At 44.3% G+C, this 17,679-nt stretch overlaps 1 protein-coding gene across 2 annotated transcripts in view; it reads left to right on the top strand.

Annotated features, from left to right (window-relative positions):
* The window catches only part of SGPL1 (sphingosine-1-phosphate lyase 1), a 52,554-nt gene that overhangs the window by 18,333 nt on the left and 16,542 nt on the right, over positions 1–17,679 (top strand). Inside the window, exons 3-7 of one of the 2 annotated variants that reach the window (XM_080822671.1) lie at positions 3,162–3,327; positions 8,993–9,060; positions 12,095–12,242; positions 14,742–14,818; positions 16,240–16,368. In XM_080822671.1, coding sequence (XP_080678797.1) covers positions 3,162–3,327; positions 8,993–9,060; positions 12,095–12,242; positions 14,742–14,818; positions 16,240–16,368 — 588 coding nt within the window. The remainder of the gene's footprint in view (positions 1–3,161; positions 3,328–8,992; positions 9,061–12,094; positions 12,243–14,741; positions 14,819–16,239; positions 16,369–17,679) is intronic. The other variant, XM_080822672.1, reaches the window with a different exon arrangement.

The raw sequence follows: 17,679 nt of genomic DNA, 5'->3' as shown, positions 1-17,679 counted from the left end.
CCATTTGTATACATTATTCATTTCATGTATTTATTATTATTTAAAGTAGTCTCCATACCCAGCATGGGGTTTGAACTCATGACCCTGAGATCAGAGTCGCATGCTCTGCTGACCGAGCCAAACAGATACCCCATATATACTATTTAACCATTTGGTTTGGTCCTAGCCTTAACACTAGAAGATTTCTTCATAATGATGGAAATAAGGACACACCTCTGATGATGGGTAGGCTCCTCTGGTCTTCCCCAGGTCCTGACCGACACTGTCACTGCTGGGTAGGATTGAGGCTGTTGATAGCAACAGTGGACTCTGGGGAGTGGCCAAGAACTATGAGGGAGGTTGCAGATCAGCTGGGTTTCCATGGCTAGCCCTCTAGGGAACATAGCACTTGCCCGATGTTAATGACCTTACACTGCAGCCTAATTGCTAAGGATAGAAATGTTTTCAATAAACATTTGTTGAGTATCTGTCCTCCTCGGCTTTCATGCTTCTACTAGAACACTGCAGGTAGATATCCAACAGGAACATAACGCAAACCAGTATCATCTTTATTGCAAAATCTCCTTTACCTTCTTTAGTTTCCCTTTCTCTTCTAGTCTGCTGGGCTTAGTACTGACACCACTCACCTGCTCTCTCAGACTTAAACTTGAACATTTGGAATTTCGTGTACTCTTCCCACTCCATACTTCCTGTATCTGTGAAGGTAGCAAACCCTGTTTGTGCCACCTCCAAAAGGGGTTTTTAATCTGTGCTGCTTTTCAGCCCCAGTGTCATACTGCTTAAGATCAAACCTAGTTCGTTTCTCCCCTGAACTGTTTCAGCAGTCCTCTTAACTGGGATTTGTGTTTCTGACCTCTGTCCTCTCCTTCATCTCCCATCAAGTTATCTTAAAAAAAAAAAAAAAAAAAAGTACTCTCCTGATTAACAACCTTTTGTTTGCTCTTGTGGTTCTGCAATTTTTTTTTTACACTCAACATTATGTTCTAGAAATTTTTCTATGTAGTTCATTTAGAGCTTTCTTTTAAACGCTGCATAGTATGAATTCATTTGGTATGTATTATAGATTGTTTAACCATTCGTTCTCGAATGGACATTCGTGGTATTTATATTTCACTGTTACAGAGAAGCCTGAAATGACTATCCTTGAACCTGTCTCTGTATACACTGAAAAGCATTGTAGATACCAAAAAGTAGAATATCTGGGTCAAAATGAATGTACATTGAAAACATCAATAGACACTAACAAATTGCTTTATAAAAAGTGCCTATCGAATTATATTCCCACTCTCCATGTTTTTTTTTAAGACCATTTCTAATCTGGACCTAGTGTACTTCTGCCAGCCTCTGTTCTCTGACTGACGTGTTGACACGCATGCTGGGTTGCCGACGGCCACCATCCAAGTGTTCGTGGAGCACGTGCTGTGTGCTGGGGGCCTAGCACTGATGACACATGTAGCTCCCTGCCTTCACCGCTGCCTGCACTATGCAGAACTTTTTTGCCGTTCCTAGACTTTCCTTATGCATTTGCAGTTCCTCTTCTCTCTTCCCGGTTATGACTTTTTTTCTTTTAACTTTTCTGCCAAGAGAATTTTCTTTGGTAGTTCTTTTACCCTTTTAATAATATCTTCCCTATCTCCTGTTAGGTAGAGTTAGACAGGCCTTTTTTCTTAGTGGTCTCTTTTAGCAGTTTACTTCAGTACTTTAAAAAAAATATTTCTTTTATTTAGGAGAGAGAGAGCGTGCGCGAGCGAGCATTGGGGGGGAGGGGCAAACAGAGGGAGAGGGAGAAACATGGTCTCCCCTGAGCAGGGAGCTGGATGTGGGGCTGGATCCCAGGACCCTGGGGTCATGACCTGAGCCGAAGGCAGATGCTTAACTGACTGAGCCACCCAGGCGCCCCCTCAAATACTTTTTATCCTGAAGAGTTTACATGTATATGTCTGCCAGTGTATGTTTTCATGTGTATGCCTGTGTGGGTGCACACACGCTCACGCACACACACATACACACCCCTTTCCCGTTAGACTGTAAGCTCAGTGAGGGCAAAAACTTGTGGTGTTTACCTTAAGGCTCCAACACTGGGGATGCTTAGTAAACATGGAATAAGCCAGTGAGGAACAAACATCAGATGAACCAGTTTTGTACTGGCCGCCCTGGGGGCCTGGGGAGATGACACATATCTGATGGGCGTTGAAGGACTCAGGCCTCAGGCAGAGTGAGGAAGATAAAAACAGAGGAGTATGCCGAGTGCAGGCCACCTGGAGCTAGGCTCTGTGGGGCGGCATAAGGGGAGACTTGAGGAGAGTTGAGTGGGAGAGATTCATTCTCGTGAGTGGGGTAGTCTGGTAGCTGATCAGGGCAGAGGACTTTTTTCTCCCTCATACTGGCTGTTGCGAGGGCCACACGTAGCAGTAAGCTTCCGTCTCTGCTCTAAGAGTGTGTTAGCCAAGCTGGATGTGAGAATGGAGGTTGGCGGCATCTGCTACCTCTTTCTGTACAGCCCATGAGCTAAGCATGGTATTTTACATTGTGAAAATGGTTTTTATAAAAAGAATATTTTGTGATACGGGCAATTCTGTGCAATGCAGATTTGAGCATCTATAATGAACTTGTTGGAACACGGCTATGGTCATTGGCTTCCCGCTGTCTGGGGTGCTGTCAGGGGCTGCTGCCACAGCAGCAGAGCCGAGTCCTTGTGACAGAGACCAGCCGGCCTGGGATGCCTGAGACCTTTCCGCTCTGGCCTTTTCAGAAACAATCTGCTGACCCCTGGGTTAGAGGATGGGAAAGATCCAAATAAAGCAGAGCAGGAGGGGAAGACGGACTTGGTGGAGCTAGGAGAGTGGGACGATGGATACTGTAGTCACAATGAAGCTTCAAGATGGAGATGATGATCCAGCAGAACCTTCTGTTTTATAGACTAGGCAGAGGATCAAAAACCTTGTCAAAGTCCACCTGACTCGTGAGGGGCAGTGTACGCTGGAGCGCCTGGAGCAGAAGCCTGGAGGACCGCGGAGGAAGATAAGATTATTGCTGGGGTGGGGCCAGATCCTGAATGGCCTTGCCCTTGAAAACTGAGAGCTGAGGAACAGATGAAGAACAGACTTTCTCTTTCTGAATGTCATGTTTCTTTTTTTTTTTTCTTCTTTTTGTATTTCTAGAAGGCTTTTGAGCCCTACTTTGAGATTTTGGAAGTCTATTGCACAAAGGCCAAGAATTATGTAAACGGACATTGCACCAAGTATGAGCCCTGGCAGCTCATTGCCTGGAGTGTCCTGTGCACCCTGCTCGTAGTCTGGGCCTACGATTTTGTCTTCCAGCCAGAAAGTAAGTACACTGCCCCCTCTCCTGGAAAGGTACAGTGGAGTCTCACCAGCCTTAGAACTCATGGCTGATGGATTGGATGAATTTCTTGCCTTCTGATTTGGTTCTGATTTTTAAAACCTATTTAAATGGGAAGTGGGACATTATCTTCTGACCATAAAGCTATAGTAGGACTCCATACATGAAGTTATAATAGCTACTCTCATGTGTCTGTTACAGCTTTTGTTGATCCTTCTGGATTTGCAGCTTGCACAAAAACTCCTGAGAAAGTAGTTACTGTAAGGATCCACAGGTATCTCAGAGCATGGCTTAAATTAACTTTCTCATTTTTAGTTTCTTGCCTAGAACATAATTGCATACCCTGCAGTTCCCCAAGCAGGAATTTATTGCGTTCATTTTAGGACACCTTTTCAGTATAGAGTACAGGAAATTGAAAACAACACTCCTGCAGTGACCCTAAGAGTATGTGCTGTGTGCCAGGCACTGTGCTGGGCTCTGGGAATGTCTGCACAAGTCATACAGTGTCCCTGTCCTCTTGGAGTTAAACACGGATGTCAGGGGACAGTGTACTTTGAACTTTCTGGGTAGTGACTCAGGGAGCCAAATTGACATGGGGAAACAGAGGCCACTTCTCAGGGAGTGCAGAGGAAGGTGAGAAGTCTATCAGTGATGAGTTTGTAAGTCCTCCATCCTTCCCAAGGTCCTGCGCACACTTCCTCCCCTGCCAAACCTGGTTGTGTGTTCCCTCCTTGTGAATCGTTTCCCCTTGCAGATTGTGCTTAACGAGTAAAATAGGAGTGGCGCTGGGTGTTATAGACCTCTCCTCTGCACCCCTTCCCCACCCTTAGTAGAGTGCACCTGAGTTAACTTCCTTGGGGTGAAAAACCAACACCACTGAAGAGAATTGCGTGTCATATCTCATTTGTTTAAAATGTCCATGACTGTTCGCTTCCCTAATAACATCTGTTTGAAGGGGCTCTTAAACTATACTTTTTCTGCTTTTCTTCTCTCCCCCAGGAAGGTTAACTTAGAAGCCAGTTTCTTTTTTACTTGTTTACCCTGCAGATAGCCACTGAGCCGTTCTAGTAACTGTTGCTGTTAAGGTGCAGTAAACATTGCGCTTAATGAAGGTGGAAATGAGACCTGCTTGCCCTGTCTACATTTTAGTCCATTCCAGCTGTAAAAACCCTGTCCTCAGTTTCTGCTCCTAGTCCTTGCAGTTTCCTCATAAACTCCCATGACTAACCCTTCTGCCTCATCTGCTCTGTGGTTGGGAAATGGACACAACCTGTATCTTTCTACTCGGGGAAGCCCACCATCTTGTCCTTCCACAGAACTTCCACACAACTTATTCCAGAGGACTCTTAAGGAGTACCAATAAATAGACTTTTCTTCCTTTCTTTTTTATTGTGATAAAATATTTGTACGTAACATTTATTTTTTTATCCGTTTTTAAGTACATTCTCAATGTTGCATTGCCATCGCTACCGTCCATCTCTAGAACTTTCTCAGCATCCCACACTGAAACCCTGTACCCACAGAATGATAACTCCCTGTGACCCCCTCCCCCCAGCTCCTGCTGGCCATCAGTCTGTGTACCTTTCCTTTTAAGGCCGTGCATTTGTTAAAACCAACATAAGGTTACAGATCTTGAATTTATATTTCTTTGCTATGATTAGTGTTCGCTTTAGGTATTGACTTCTGTTTTTAGTTCTGCAGGCCACGGTGCCTGTGTGCATTTTGCCCAGAGCCACCTTAGACCCTGGTACTTACGTACCTGCCTTGTTCCAAACAGAATGAATATACTGGCCTCCATGCATTCCGTGAGAAAATTACCAGTAGCAGGGTATTGATGGTATGTGCAATGGAAATCTTTGTAAGCCCAACTCCGAGCTATTTAAGTCCTTTTAAATACATTTTTTCTTATTACAAAAGTAGTACAGGTTCATTGCTGAAAATTAGGCAATGCCAACAATCCATAAGAACTAAATGAAAATCTTGCTACCTAGAGCCAACCACTGTTTACACACAGGTATCTTTTCTCTGTATCTGAATCCAGTCGAACCAGACATACAAAATGTTGCATTTTTGAATATCAGCAATTTCCTATAGTTTAACACATATACACACCCTACACTTTTTATTTTGTAACTTCTAACTTGAATTTTAGACATCGATCAAAATGTCTTCCCTCTAGAGATTGGAGATAACATTGGTGGCATTGCCATTTTTTCAGTACCTTGCTGGTGGAGAGGCATTGTCCTTATCACTGAACAATTGAGTTATTTTCAGCCCATTGCCCCAGAGGAGTCTTAAAGTCTAGACTAGTGATAAATTTTGCTGATTTTCAAACTCTGAATACACGTCTAAGTGGAGAGGATAATTCTGGAACACAGGATGGACACTGGGGCAGATAAGAACTAGAAGTGGCAAGAGGATGGGGGTGAGAGCGTGGGCAGGGTCAGCCGCTCTCAGGCGTGTTATCTCATCCCTGATTCTGCTCTGCGATATCAGCGCATATCATTATTCTTTGACGTTGATTTAACTGTGGGATCGTCCATAGTTCGTGAACAGAAATCGGAGTTATGTGGCGGGAGGAGGTGATACACTCTGCCAGTTTCTAGCCGTGGCGCCTTGAGCAACGCCCTTAAGCTCTCTTAGCCTGTTTCCTCATAGTAAAATGGGCCCAAGTGTCACCCGCCTTACTTACTCATAGGGTAATGTCAGTATTGAGGAGGCCTCGTTTGTGTGAAAGGAATTTGTCACCTGTAAAGAGCCATGCTTTGGTGTCCTTACACTGCATTTCCTATTTTATTACCTTAAAACACTACAATAAACACTGTAATTACTTTTCTTTCCGTACTTCTGGGGACTTCTGAGATCATCTTTTTATGTTATGATCACATGATCTCTTCATTTCTAATTTCTCTGTCTCTGATCTTATATTCTCTTCTTTTTACCTGTCCTGTTTAATCTCACAGCTTGCACACAGTCAGTCTGTTCTCGCCGCCTTCACCTAGCCACATGACTACTTCTGGACAAGTGACTCCCATTTACTGAGTTTTTTACCTCTGTCTTCCTCATTAGTTAATTACTTCATCTATTAAATAAGGAAGTTGTTATGAATCTTTACAACTTCAACATTGTTAGAAATGGTCAGATAACAAGCAGCTTAGATATCCAATGCTAAGTTATACTCATTTGATGGCCTACTATGGTAATATTTTAAAAAACTCTGTTTAGGAAGAATCTTTAATGTAGAAAATGCTGTGACAAGAGGACACGGGGTTGTACATACTGTAAGATTGCAGCTGTATGTAGAACATAGGCCTGAAAGGAAATACTCCAAAATTTAAACAAAAAAGTAACCTACAAAGAAGTGATTTCAATCCCTTTTTCTTCTTATTCAGTGTCGGTCTCAGTTCCCTGGTTTTGTCCCAGATGTTATGAAGTGTTGATGCTGGTGTTAGGCACTGTGGGCAAGGGGGAAAGGCAGGGTTGCAGCGCACATAAAAACAAGCAGTAAAGATGCAAGGTGTCATGTAATCAGTACCAATGAGGCACAGACAGTCCGTGCTTGTTGGAGAGTGCTCCACTGGCCAGGGAAGTTGGAGTGTCTCCATCTCCTAGAAATGTAGTAAAAGGTCATATTCATTTCCTGCCTACACAGAAGCTAGGTCTAGATTCCTTATGGACTCATGCGGGATAACTGAGAATTTCTGTTCTGTGTTTGAAGCAGCGTAGAGTACTAGGGTTCTAGGGCTAGAAAAATTAAGGCTTCAGTTAAATCCCTGCTGCATCACTGTTGTGACCTGTGGCCTTCAGCAAATTATTAATGCTTGATCCTTAGGTGCCTCCTATATTGAATGTGAATTTATTAAAAGTAATGATGGTCTCTTTGGATGTCATATATTTATAATTCTTGCATTGGATAGGATCAGAATTCCATATTTGTCCTATGTACTGCCTGACAGAAGGGAGTCTGATTGGTGTCTGTGATACTGAAGGCCTGTTTAAGTCCGTAAGTGTTGAAAAGTTGTCAGGGGGTATGTTGAAGAGAGACTAGAGCATAGATCCTGAAGAAAAGCATGGCTTGGTCATTTGTGTTCATGGAGGGAAGAGAGGTGTTGGGCATCTGGAACTTTGGGAAGGTCAACAGCTCTGCAATATGTATGTCATTTGACCCAGTGTTCTGTTCCTGGGAATTGGTGCTGTAGGCATGCCGTCAGGAGTGTGGTACCTGCTGCAAGGTTATTGTTCCACTGTTGTTGGTAATAGGAAGTACTAGAAATAACCTAAGTGTCCATCAGGAAGGGGCTGGTTAAATTAGTTATGATACATCCATATCATGGATTACTTTAGAGCTAAAAAGGGGAATGCGGGGGTGCCTGGGTGGCTCAGTTGGTTAAATGTCTGCCTTCAGCTCAGGTCATGATCCCAGGGTCCTGGAATCGAGCCCTGTGTCTGGCTTCCTGCTTAGCAGCGAGTCTGCTTCTCTTTCTCCCTCTGTCCTTCCCCCTCTTGTGCTCTCTCTGTCTCTCAAATAAATAAAATCTTTTTTTTTTAAAGATTTTATTTATTTATTTGACAGAGATCACAAGTAGGCGGAAAGGCAGGCAGAGAGAGAGAGAGGGAAGCAGGCTCCCTGCTGAGCAGAGAGCCTGATGCGGGGCTCGATCCCAGGACCCTGAGATCATGACCTGAGCTGAGGGCAGAGGTTTAACCCACTGAGCCACCCAGGTGCCCCTCAAATAAATAAAATCTTAAAAAAAAAAAAATACAGATGAATGAGGAAGCACTGAGCTTTCAGAGAATATGCCTAAATAGAAAATCAAGGTCTAGTATAGTGCTATCGTATGCTACCTTTTGTTTAAAAGGTGGGGCAAATAAGATTTTATCTTTATTATTGCCTGTATATGCATAAAGAAATTCTAGATAGCTATTCTAGAAGTGAAGAGTAGTAGTGTTTACCTGAGGGTAGGATGAAAGTCTGGGGAATCAATGAGAGAAAAACTTTTTTTTTTTTTTTAAAAGATGGTATTTATTTATTTGATAGAGACACAGCAAGAGAGGGAACACAACAGGGGGAGTGGGAGAGAGAGACTCAGGCTTTCTGTTGAGCAGGGAGCCCGATGTGGGGCTCGATCCCAGGACCCTGGAATCATGACCGGAGCCACAGGCAGCTGCTTAATGATTGAGCCAGCCAGGCGTCCAAGAGAGAAACTTTTAACTCTGTGTGTATTTATTCAAAAATTTTTTTAAGATTTTATTTATTACATATTTGAGAGAGAAAAAAAGAGAAAGAGAGTGCACGTGTACACATGAGCAGGGGGAGAAGCAGAGGAGGAGGGGGAGAGAATCTGAAGCAGACCCTGTACTCAGTGTGGAGTCCAACTCCAGACTTGATCCCAGGACCCTGAGATGGTGACCGGAGCCAAAACCAGGAGTTGGACGCTTAACTTGACTGGGCCACCCAGGTGCCCCAATTTTTTAAAATTCTGAACCATGTAAATATATTACTTGTGACAGTTTAAATTTCAAGGTTTTTTAAAACAGAGAGACTACCTTTGTGATCAGTAGGTAGGTGAGGTTGCAGGAGGCACATTGAGGAGTTCATACCTTATCCGTGGGAATTTATTTGGGTAATGGAACTCTCTGTTTCTTTTAGGTTTATGGTCAAGGTTCAAAAAGAAATGTTTTAAGCTCGTCAGGAAGATGCCTATTATTGGTCGCAAGGTAAGTGGAATCTGTGTAGATCTCCCTGCCCTCCCACCACTCCCATGATCATGATGTCTTCTTTCTGTTTACTGAACCTAGTGTGAATTCCCCAGGGCGAGGGGTGATTTTTGTCCCCCTCCCCACCGGGGATGCCTTTGGTTGTCACAACTGGAGTGGGGTGCTGTTGGCTTTCAGTGGAACACAGCCAGGGGTGCTGCTAAAATCCTGCAGGGCCCAGCAGACAATTACCTGGCTCAGAATGTTGGAAGTGCCAAGATTAAGAAACCCAACTGAACCCTCTCTCCAACCTATTTGACCAAAGGAGACAGGTGACGTCTGTTGAGGCAGAATTTGCAATTAGGAAAGCTGACCAAAGTGGCATGATGCTTTTGAGCAGTGTTTGGCTATGCTAACTTGAGATGTGTGTCTGGGGTCGGGTACTTCCATGCTTAGGGGAGGGTTGACAGACTTTCTCCGTGAAGGACCAGATAGGAAACATTCTAGGCTTTGCAGGCTATACCATATCTGTCAGAAGTGTTCGCTTCTGCCCCTGGAGCAGGAAAGCAGCACAGGGCCATGAGTAGGTAAAGGGATGAGCCTGGCTGTGTTTCCCTGAACAGCCAGGGGCCAGATCCCAGCTGTGATCCGTGGGTCCCAGGTCTTGAACTTAGAGAGCTCTGTTCTCTTGCTCTTTGTATCCGTCTGTAGCACAGTATGTTCTCTTCCCTGTGTCCTCTGTCCCCTCACCCATGCTGAGGATGAGACCGTCACCTCTGTACCCTTCCCACCGGCTCTTTATCGCAGAAGATAAATAGGGCAGGCCCCATGCGAGCCCTAAGGAAGGCACACGGGCCCTGATGTCTTTGTCTCCCTACGTGCCCTGCCTGTCCCTCTTTCACTTTTGGCTTTCAGTTCCCTTTCTCTTTTCCCCTTTCCTGGCCGAATCAGAAGAGATGTCAGTCATCTTTAGCCGTTGACCAAAATCCATTCAGACCCCTGCGCTAACTCACTCTCCAGTAACTGTGTATTTATTTTCAGGTTCACTTCCTGATAGGGAAGCGGAAATAGTCATTGGGATAGAAAAGGGGAATGGGAATAGATAGGCTTTTATTTGATCCTCAATCTTCTTAAGCCCTAAAATGAAATCTCCTTGAGTTGTTCTAGAGTTAAAGGATAGGGAGAGGGCGACTGTAGAGAGTGGACTGGATTTCAAAGGATACTAGCATTTCCCTTTTCCATTCCCCGTATTTTTTTGCTCTTTTTCTTCACACATTTCTCCTTCAGTTTCAGATTTTGGGACAAATAAATGCTAGGGTTCCAGAACCCGTTCTTAAATTTATAAAATAACAGAATTGGAAGGCACCTAGAAACTTTTTTAGAAGCAGATTTTGAGGCTCAGAGATAGTTCTTTGTTTTGAGCGAGTGTGCATGATGTGTCCCTGTCTCGTTGATTTCGCTACATTCACTTACTCAGCTGACGGTTTGTGGGCCCGTGCTCAGCATCGGGTACTGCTCTGGGTGCTGGGGACTAAGTCCCCAATCTGTGCAGCTTGCATTTTCCTGGGAAAAGGCACAGATACATGAACAAATACACAAGAATTTCATTTTGAAATAAATGCAGTAAGGAAATTAGGATGTGATTGAGGCTCTGAGGCAGGCACTGGGGGAAAGTTATGTGCCATGCTTTCTAATACGATCATCATCGTTTTGTGTCTCTTCTTTTTTATTATAGCAGCAGTCTAGGTGTGGAAGCTCGGCTCCCATGGCTTGGTCCTGCTGTGTGCTCGCCATTTAGGCAGTACAGTCCACATACAACTTTAAAAATACTTTCATGCCCATCACATGCCTCCCCGATACCCTGGGCGTGGCCTCCGCTGCCTGCTGCTGCTTGCCTGCTAGCCTGGTGGGTGTGGTTCCCAGGCGAGGCTTTCCCTGCTGTTTCTCTGGGGGCCGCATCTAGGAGGCGCCTCTCCTGTTCTAATCCTCTACAGCTAAAGATGGGAAAGTCGCAACATTTGGGGTCAGATCTTGGCCCTCAGACATTCACAAACAGGTCGCTGAAATGGTCTCGCTGTAATGCTCACAGATCGTGGCTTATAGCCGCAATTCCAGGCCTGACCCTCAGGGGTCCCTTAGCTCAGATAGCAGGCCCTGCTGGCTTGGGTGTGTTTTTAAAACTTGCTCTGTCCTCCCCCAGCACTTTCCACCACCTGACTTTTCACTCTGTGTCTGCTGCTACAGGGAAGCATCGTGAGAACAGAAATAGTTCTCACTTGTACTGCCTAGTGTGTTCTGGTCACTGTGTCTCCCGGGCCCAGAGGGGTCGTTGGGCAACGGGGAAGGGAAAGCATGGGCTGTTGCAGTGAGGATGAGGGCCAAGGAGAATCAGCCTTAGCTGATGAACCACACGGAAAGGACCACCACTCCCCTAGCACCGAAGCCTCAGGGAGTACAGGCGGCAGACAGCCCGAGGAGATTGAATGCGCTCTCCCCGCACCCCCGGGGGTCGTGTGTACACGTGTGGGGAGTTGCACAGGGCCTCCGCGTTCTGGGTGTGCTCCGTACGTGTCTGGTGACGGAGCCCATCACCGGCACGAGCACCAGCATCCCTTCTGCACGTGGCCTATTTTCTGGCTGCCGTTCGTGGCTCCACCTTTGTTTCTTTAGCACACACACTGGCTGCTGCCAGGACGCGGATATGGTCCAGATACCATGCTCAGAGGTGCCGGCACTGGCTCGTGTGAACCCAGTAAAGCAGGGCTGATGTCGAGCATGGCAGAGGTAGTGGGCGGGGGAGGGAAACTGAACGCATCTTTGACTTACAGAAAGAAAGTTGACTTTTCAGACTCCTAAGAGCCTGTCTCACATGCCAGCAAAGAGCTGAAGAGCCAGCATGTCCCCGTATCTGTTGAAAAAAAATACCATCCCTGTTCTGTCGCACCGGTGTGGCGCCCAGCCCAGAGCAGTTGACTCGGAGTCATAACTGGTTCTTCTGCTCCCTGGCCTGTATTTTTCCATATCCTTCTTAACTTTGCCTTTCTTCTCTTTGGAGATCCAAGAGAAGGTGAACAAGACCAAGGATGATATAAGCAAGAACATGTCATTCCTGAAAGTGGACAAAGAGTATGTAAGAGCTCTGCCCTCACAAGGTCTGAGTGCGGCCGCGGTCCTGGAGAAGCTCAAGGAGTACAGCTCTATGGGTATGATTCTGGTCAAACGCACGCTACTTGCTTTCTTGGCGTGGCCGGTTTGGTCCTTGTTTAATGTCGTAGGTTAAGAATGCTTCATCCCGGGAACTTACATGTTCATCCTGTCTCAGAGGCTGAATTTCTTATTACAAAAATTATGCTTAAATTCATCCTTCATCCATAAACCAAACAAATCTCAGCGACAGTGGAACTGGAACTTGGTCCCATTTCCTTTTGTGAGCCTGAATAAAACAGATAGCTTGTTTCGAAAGAGAGAATATATATGCAATAAAAATAAAATGCAGATTCATTACAGAAATTGTGAAATCTGTACAAAGGCACAAAAGAAAATCCCATCATCACAAGATAAACACAGATGAGATACACAGACACACACACGTGTGTGTGTATATATATGTATGTGTATATATATGAATTTTAATAGTGTTTTTGTGTAATAAACATACACACACAGATAGATACATATATATGCATGCATGTAAAGGAAGGATAAATATACCAAGTAGCTTAATGTTCTTAATGTTTAAGAGTGTAGCCCTGGCTGGCTGAGTGGAAGGAGCATGTGACTCTTGATCTCTGGGTTGTGAATTCAAATCCCACCTTGGATATGGAGATTACTTTAAAAAAATGCAAAGGTCTTTTAAAACAGAATGTCGCCCATGGAATCAGCCTGGATTCACATCATGGTTGGGCCACTTAAGGTGTGACTTTGGGTGAATTACTTAACCTATGTCATGGTCTCTGTCTTTCTATGATGGGGATTACTTGAAAAGATGATTACAGAGATTAAATGAAATCGTACATATAAATATAATACTTGACATATAGTAAGTGCTCAATAAATGTTGACTCTTTTTTAAAAAAATTTTTATTTGAGAGAGAGAGAGAGATAAAGCACTAGCAAGGGGGAGAGGAAGAAGCAGACTCCCCACTGAGCAGGGAGCCAGATGCGGGGCTTAATACCAGAACCCTGAGATCATGACCTGAGCCGAAGATAGATGCTTAACTGGCTGAGCCACTCAGGTGCCCCAAAATATTGACTATTAACACAAACGCAGGTTTGTTATAGAGTAAGATCATATTGCAAGTACTTTTAGAAAACAGGCTTTTTAGTTTGTCATAATTTTAGATTTGTAGAGAATTTGCAAATTCATACAGAGATTTCCCATACACCTGGCTTCTCCTGAAGTTAACATCTAAAGTGACCGTGATTCATTTGTCAAAATAGTAGTTGACTAAACTGCAAATTGTATTCCTATTTTGCTAGTTTTTCCACTAATGTCCTTTTTAACGTTCTAGGCTCCAATCCAGGATACCACATTGTATTTCAGCAAATACGCTTAAAAATTTCTAATTGACATGTGCTGAGATTTTGACATTGGATAGTGTAAAATTAGCTGCAGTCTAGGATTTATAGGTGATAGAAAGCGGGGATCAGCCAGCTGAGACCTGGATATTAAAGATTTCTATGATCTTGAGGGCACATTCCTGTCACCATATTGCCTTGCCTTCCCTTTTCTGAGTCATTGTCAGTAGCACCGGTAAAATAACAGGAAACGAAACCACATATTCTATTTTTGAAGGGCTGGTGGCCCCTGGTCTGAAGACATGCATGGGACAGTCCAGTGTCCTCTAAGGAAAGAGGGAAAGCCCTATGGAATCAAGCCAGAGCTGGCAGATTGCCTAAAGATGAGGGGTCTGTCTGGATGTTCGCTACTCATTCTTTTGCTCTCTTGATGGAGCTGAAGAGCATGGCTTTGTAGGGCCTGTGGTGACAGTTTTCAGTTAGTGTGTCTCTGGTAGCTTTGTCACTGCCCACTCTCAGGAGGGCACAACTGTGTTGTATTAGAGGTACCTGCTACCCACATCAGCAGAATCGTTGATACAACGTAGACTGTCTTTGGAGAAGCACCTCAGACTGGAGGTGGAATTGTGGGTGGGTTTGGGGCTCGTGTGAGGCCGGGGCCGCTGAGACCAGGGTGCTGACGGTGTGTTCATCATTGTGGTTTGTCTGGTCAGGGATTCAGTTCCCTGGTTCCAACTTTGATGATAGCGTACCGAAATTTCACACTTTGCCTTGCATTCCTGCCAACTCTGCTCATCACAGTTCTCATACTTCCTTTGATTAGATAGGAAGGGGAGAAAAAAGTCAAGTTAGCCATACAGAGACCAGAAAATGAGTATAGATAAAGGAACAATTTGGTACTGGTAGAAGGCCACTGGGGATGATGACAACATCATTATTGGACTGTATTATACCTGGATGCTCCTACTGTCTTTTTCACACTGTTGTTGGTAGTTTCACACTTTCATCTTTATTTTGCTATGATAATAAGTCTTTATTGAATTCTTTTTCTTGATTTAACATAAGAACACCTTTGGGTTTCTACTCAAAAGTTGTTTTTTTTTTTTCTTTTGTACCCAGAGGTGTTTCTTTGTATTTTGAGAGGTTCCTGCTCATTGACCCAGTGGTCTTACCTTTCTCTACAGACATCTTCTGGCAGGAAGGGAAAGCCTCCGGAGCAGTGTACAGCGGGGCAGAGGAGCTCACCGAACTCCTGGTGAAGGTGAATGCCGGCACCCAAGGGAGCGTGTGTGGTCTGTGGCCTTCATACTACCTCAGTTTTTCTCTTTCCTTTTGTAATAAGAAAAAAAAAATTACTTAAGGATAGTTGAAAAGTTTCTCTTTACTCACACATAGGTGAATATGGATAATATTGTCAGAGACATCTTCAGTCCATAAAAAAGGACAATATTACTTATGTTTCCATGCTTTATCGGTGCCCCATGTAGAAGGCAGATTACTGGGGAAGGTAGTCTGTTTCCCCATCACTTGGGGTTATTAATGACAAGACATACTTTGATGAGAAGAGAGGAGGAACAGACACTTGTCCATCATTCCCTGTACCACCTGAGTCTCAGATCAAATGATTTGAGAATAAGCAGTAGGCTCACTCATAATTGAAATAATTCTCATTTATTTGGTTGACTTTAGGGTTGCCTATAGTTTCTTCCTCTCCTAATCCAGTTTATTTCCTAAACCCCATTTTGGCATTGTCATTGGTCTTGGACTCAACAGTGTTTAAGGTCTTTGTGTTTCATTATGGTAACTATGAAACCGCTCCTACCTTACTAAATACTTTAAGTTTGCCTCGGCTATACCTTGACATAATGCTCTGAGCTTACTTCTTAGCTTAAAAATCTTTCCACTGAAAGATAGCTTCCCGCTATCTATGGGATAAAACCCAAGCTGCTTATGTAGCAGAAAATGCAAGCCCGGCCTCAGCCGGCTCCCACCTGTGTTTTTCAACTACCTCTGTTACTTTCCCATGTAAATATGAACTTCCGCCTTTCCTCTTCACTGAGTGTACCTTGCTCTTATCATGTTTTCCTCCCCTCCTTCATTCCACCTGTTCAAAATGACGAATTCCTATTGATCTGTCAAGGTTCTGCCTGTACAGACACCTTGGACCCCTCGGGCTGTTTGTTATTCCCTCCTTAGGGCTCCTTCCATCACTTGCATACTTCTGCTATCACACACCTGGCTGCTTTTTGCCAGATGCTCTCCTAAGGGCTTTGCATACCTAATGTTATTTACTTAGCTAGAATCCTATCAGGTAGGGACCATGATTATCTCCTTGAGCGCATGAGGGCACTGAACCTCAGAGAGGTGTTTTGACCTCAGATGACATACAGCAAGAAATAATAGGCAAAGCTAAGATTGCAAACTGGGTCTGTTTGGTGTTTCAGTATGTGCTTTGAGCCACATTCACATCTCCTCTCTCACCACATTGTAAAATAACTTATTTGCAAGTCTGTCTCCTCCACTGTATTTTGAGCTTCTTTGGAGGGCAACACATATCTTCCCGTTTTTCCAGTTTTCTAGGGTTGTGCCTGGCGCCTAGAAACCTTTGTCTAGTGCATGATTTCCTGTCCCATACCGTGTATTTATCCCTCCTGCTTCTTATCCACGTGCATCGGTTTGCAGGCTTACGGAGATTTTGCATGGAGTAATCCACTACATCCAGACATCTTCCCGGGACTGCGCAAGATCGAGGCCGAGATTGTGAGGATAGCTTGTTCCCTGTTCAATGGGGGGCCGGATTCCTGTGGCTGTGTGAGTATATGCAGGTGGCCTCCAATAACCTTATGTTTTTATCCTAAAATAGAAGAGTTTGTTGGAAACATTTTGTTACACAAGTAATGTGATTATTGGTAGGAAGATCAGATTAACAGCAATGTAAAAATGCTAACTTTTGGAATTTTTAGAGCATCAGCATTTTATTGTATATTTTTTAAGATTTTTTTTCCCTTCAGTTTTGTATTTTGAAAAATTTTAAACCTGAAGTTACTAGAATAGAGAGCACCGTGGATTCCGTTACTGTAAATATTTTGCACATCTGCTGTGTCTGCTCCTTTCTTTCTCCCCCTCCCTCTTTGACCCATCCAGTATACTCTCAGCACGTAGGCCTTCTCCTGTGCCATCGACTCTCTGAACTCTGAAGAGACCATCAGTTAAGCAAGCCCAAAACAGTTTGGCCTCATCTGAAGAAGTGGAAGAAACATGTATCTCATGACCCTGAAATTTCATACTTAGGGCACATACCCCCGGAAAACTGGCACATGTGTGTCAGGATAGATGGATATTCCTAGCAGCATTGTCCGTGATGTTGGAAACTGGAAGTAATTCAAATGTCAGTCAGCAGTGGGGGAAATTACAGACTGCTCCCTGTGCTTCAGTCCGTCGGAGCTGCTGCTCTGAGTGATGCTCAGATTAGCCCATTTTGACCAGTGGGAGCCTCTTAATTTTGGCCTCTGGGTCCTTTTGTATGAATCAAGTGGTCTTTGAAAGCTTCCTTTCTTTCCTTCTTTTTTTGACAAAATATTTTTATTTGCTGAAATGTTCCAAGGTTGCTTTATGCGTTTCCAGACACCAAGCCAGCCATTTGTCCAAAGAGCCCTGTTTTGTTCAGAATGGTGTAAAATACTTACACGGCTCCTGACCCAATTTATAGAATAAGACTTATACAAAATTAGCCGGAAAAACATCCAGAGGGACAAACAGCACAAAGGAGGTTGGAGAGACATGAGGGCTGGAGCAAGAAGGGCTGCCACGCACCTGGTTGGGGTGTAATTAGTGTTGAAAGAGCAGGTGTTATCAGCCGCAGTGGCGGGGGCGTTTGCAGGTGGAGGAAAGACAGGCTGTGAGGTGCTCATTGTTGGAGCCTGGAGATGAGTACAGGGGTTTCATGGATTCCCTCTTCAGCCATGTCTCCTCTGCATTTGAGTTCTCCTATTGAGTTTTTTTTTTTTTTTTAAGACTTTATTTATTTATTTGACAGACAGCGATCACTAGTAGGCAGAGAGACAGGCAGGGAGAGAGAGAGGAGGAAGCGGGCTCCCTGCTGAGCAGCGAGCCCGATGCGGA

Source organism: Martes martes (genome assembly GCF_963455335.1).
Source record: "Martes martes genome assembly, chromosome: 14".
Lineage (NCBI taxonomy): Eukaryota > Metazoa > Chordata > Mammalia > Carnivora > Mustelidae > Martes > Martes martes.
This window is presented reverse-complemented; position numbering and strand designations above follow the sequence as displayed.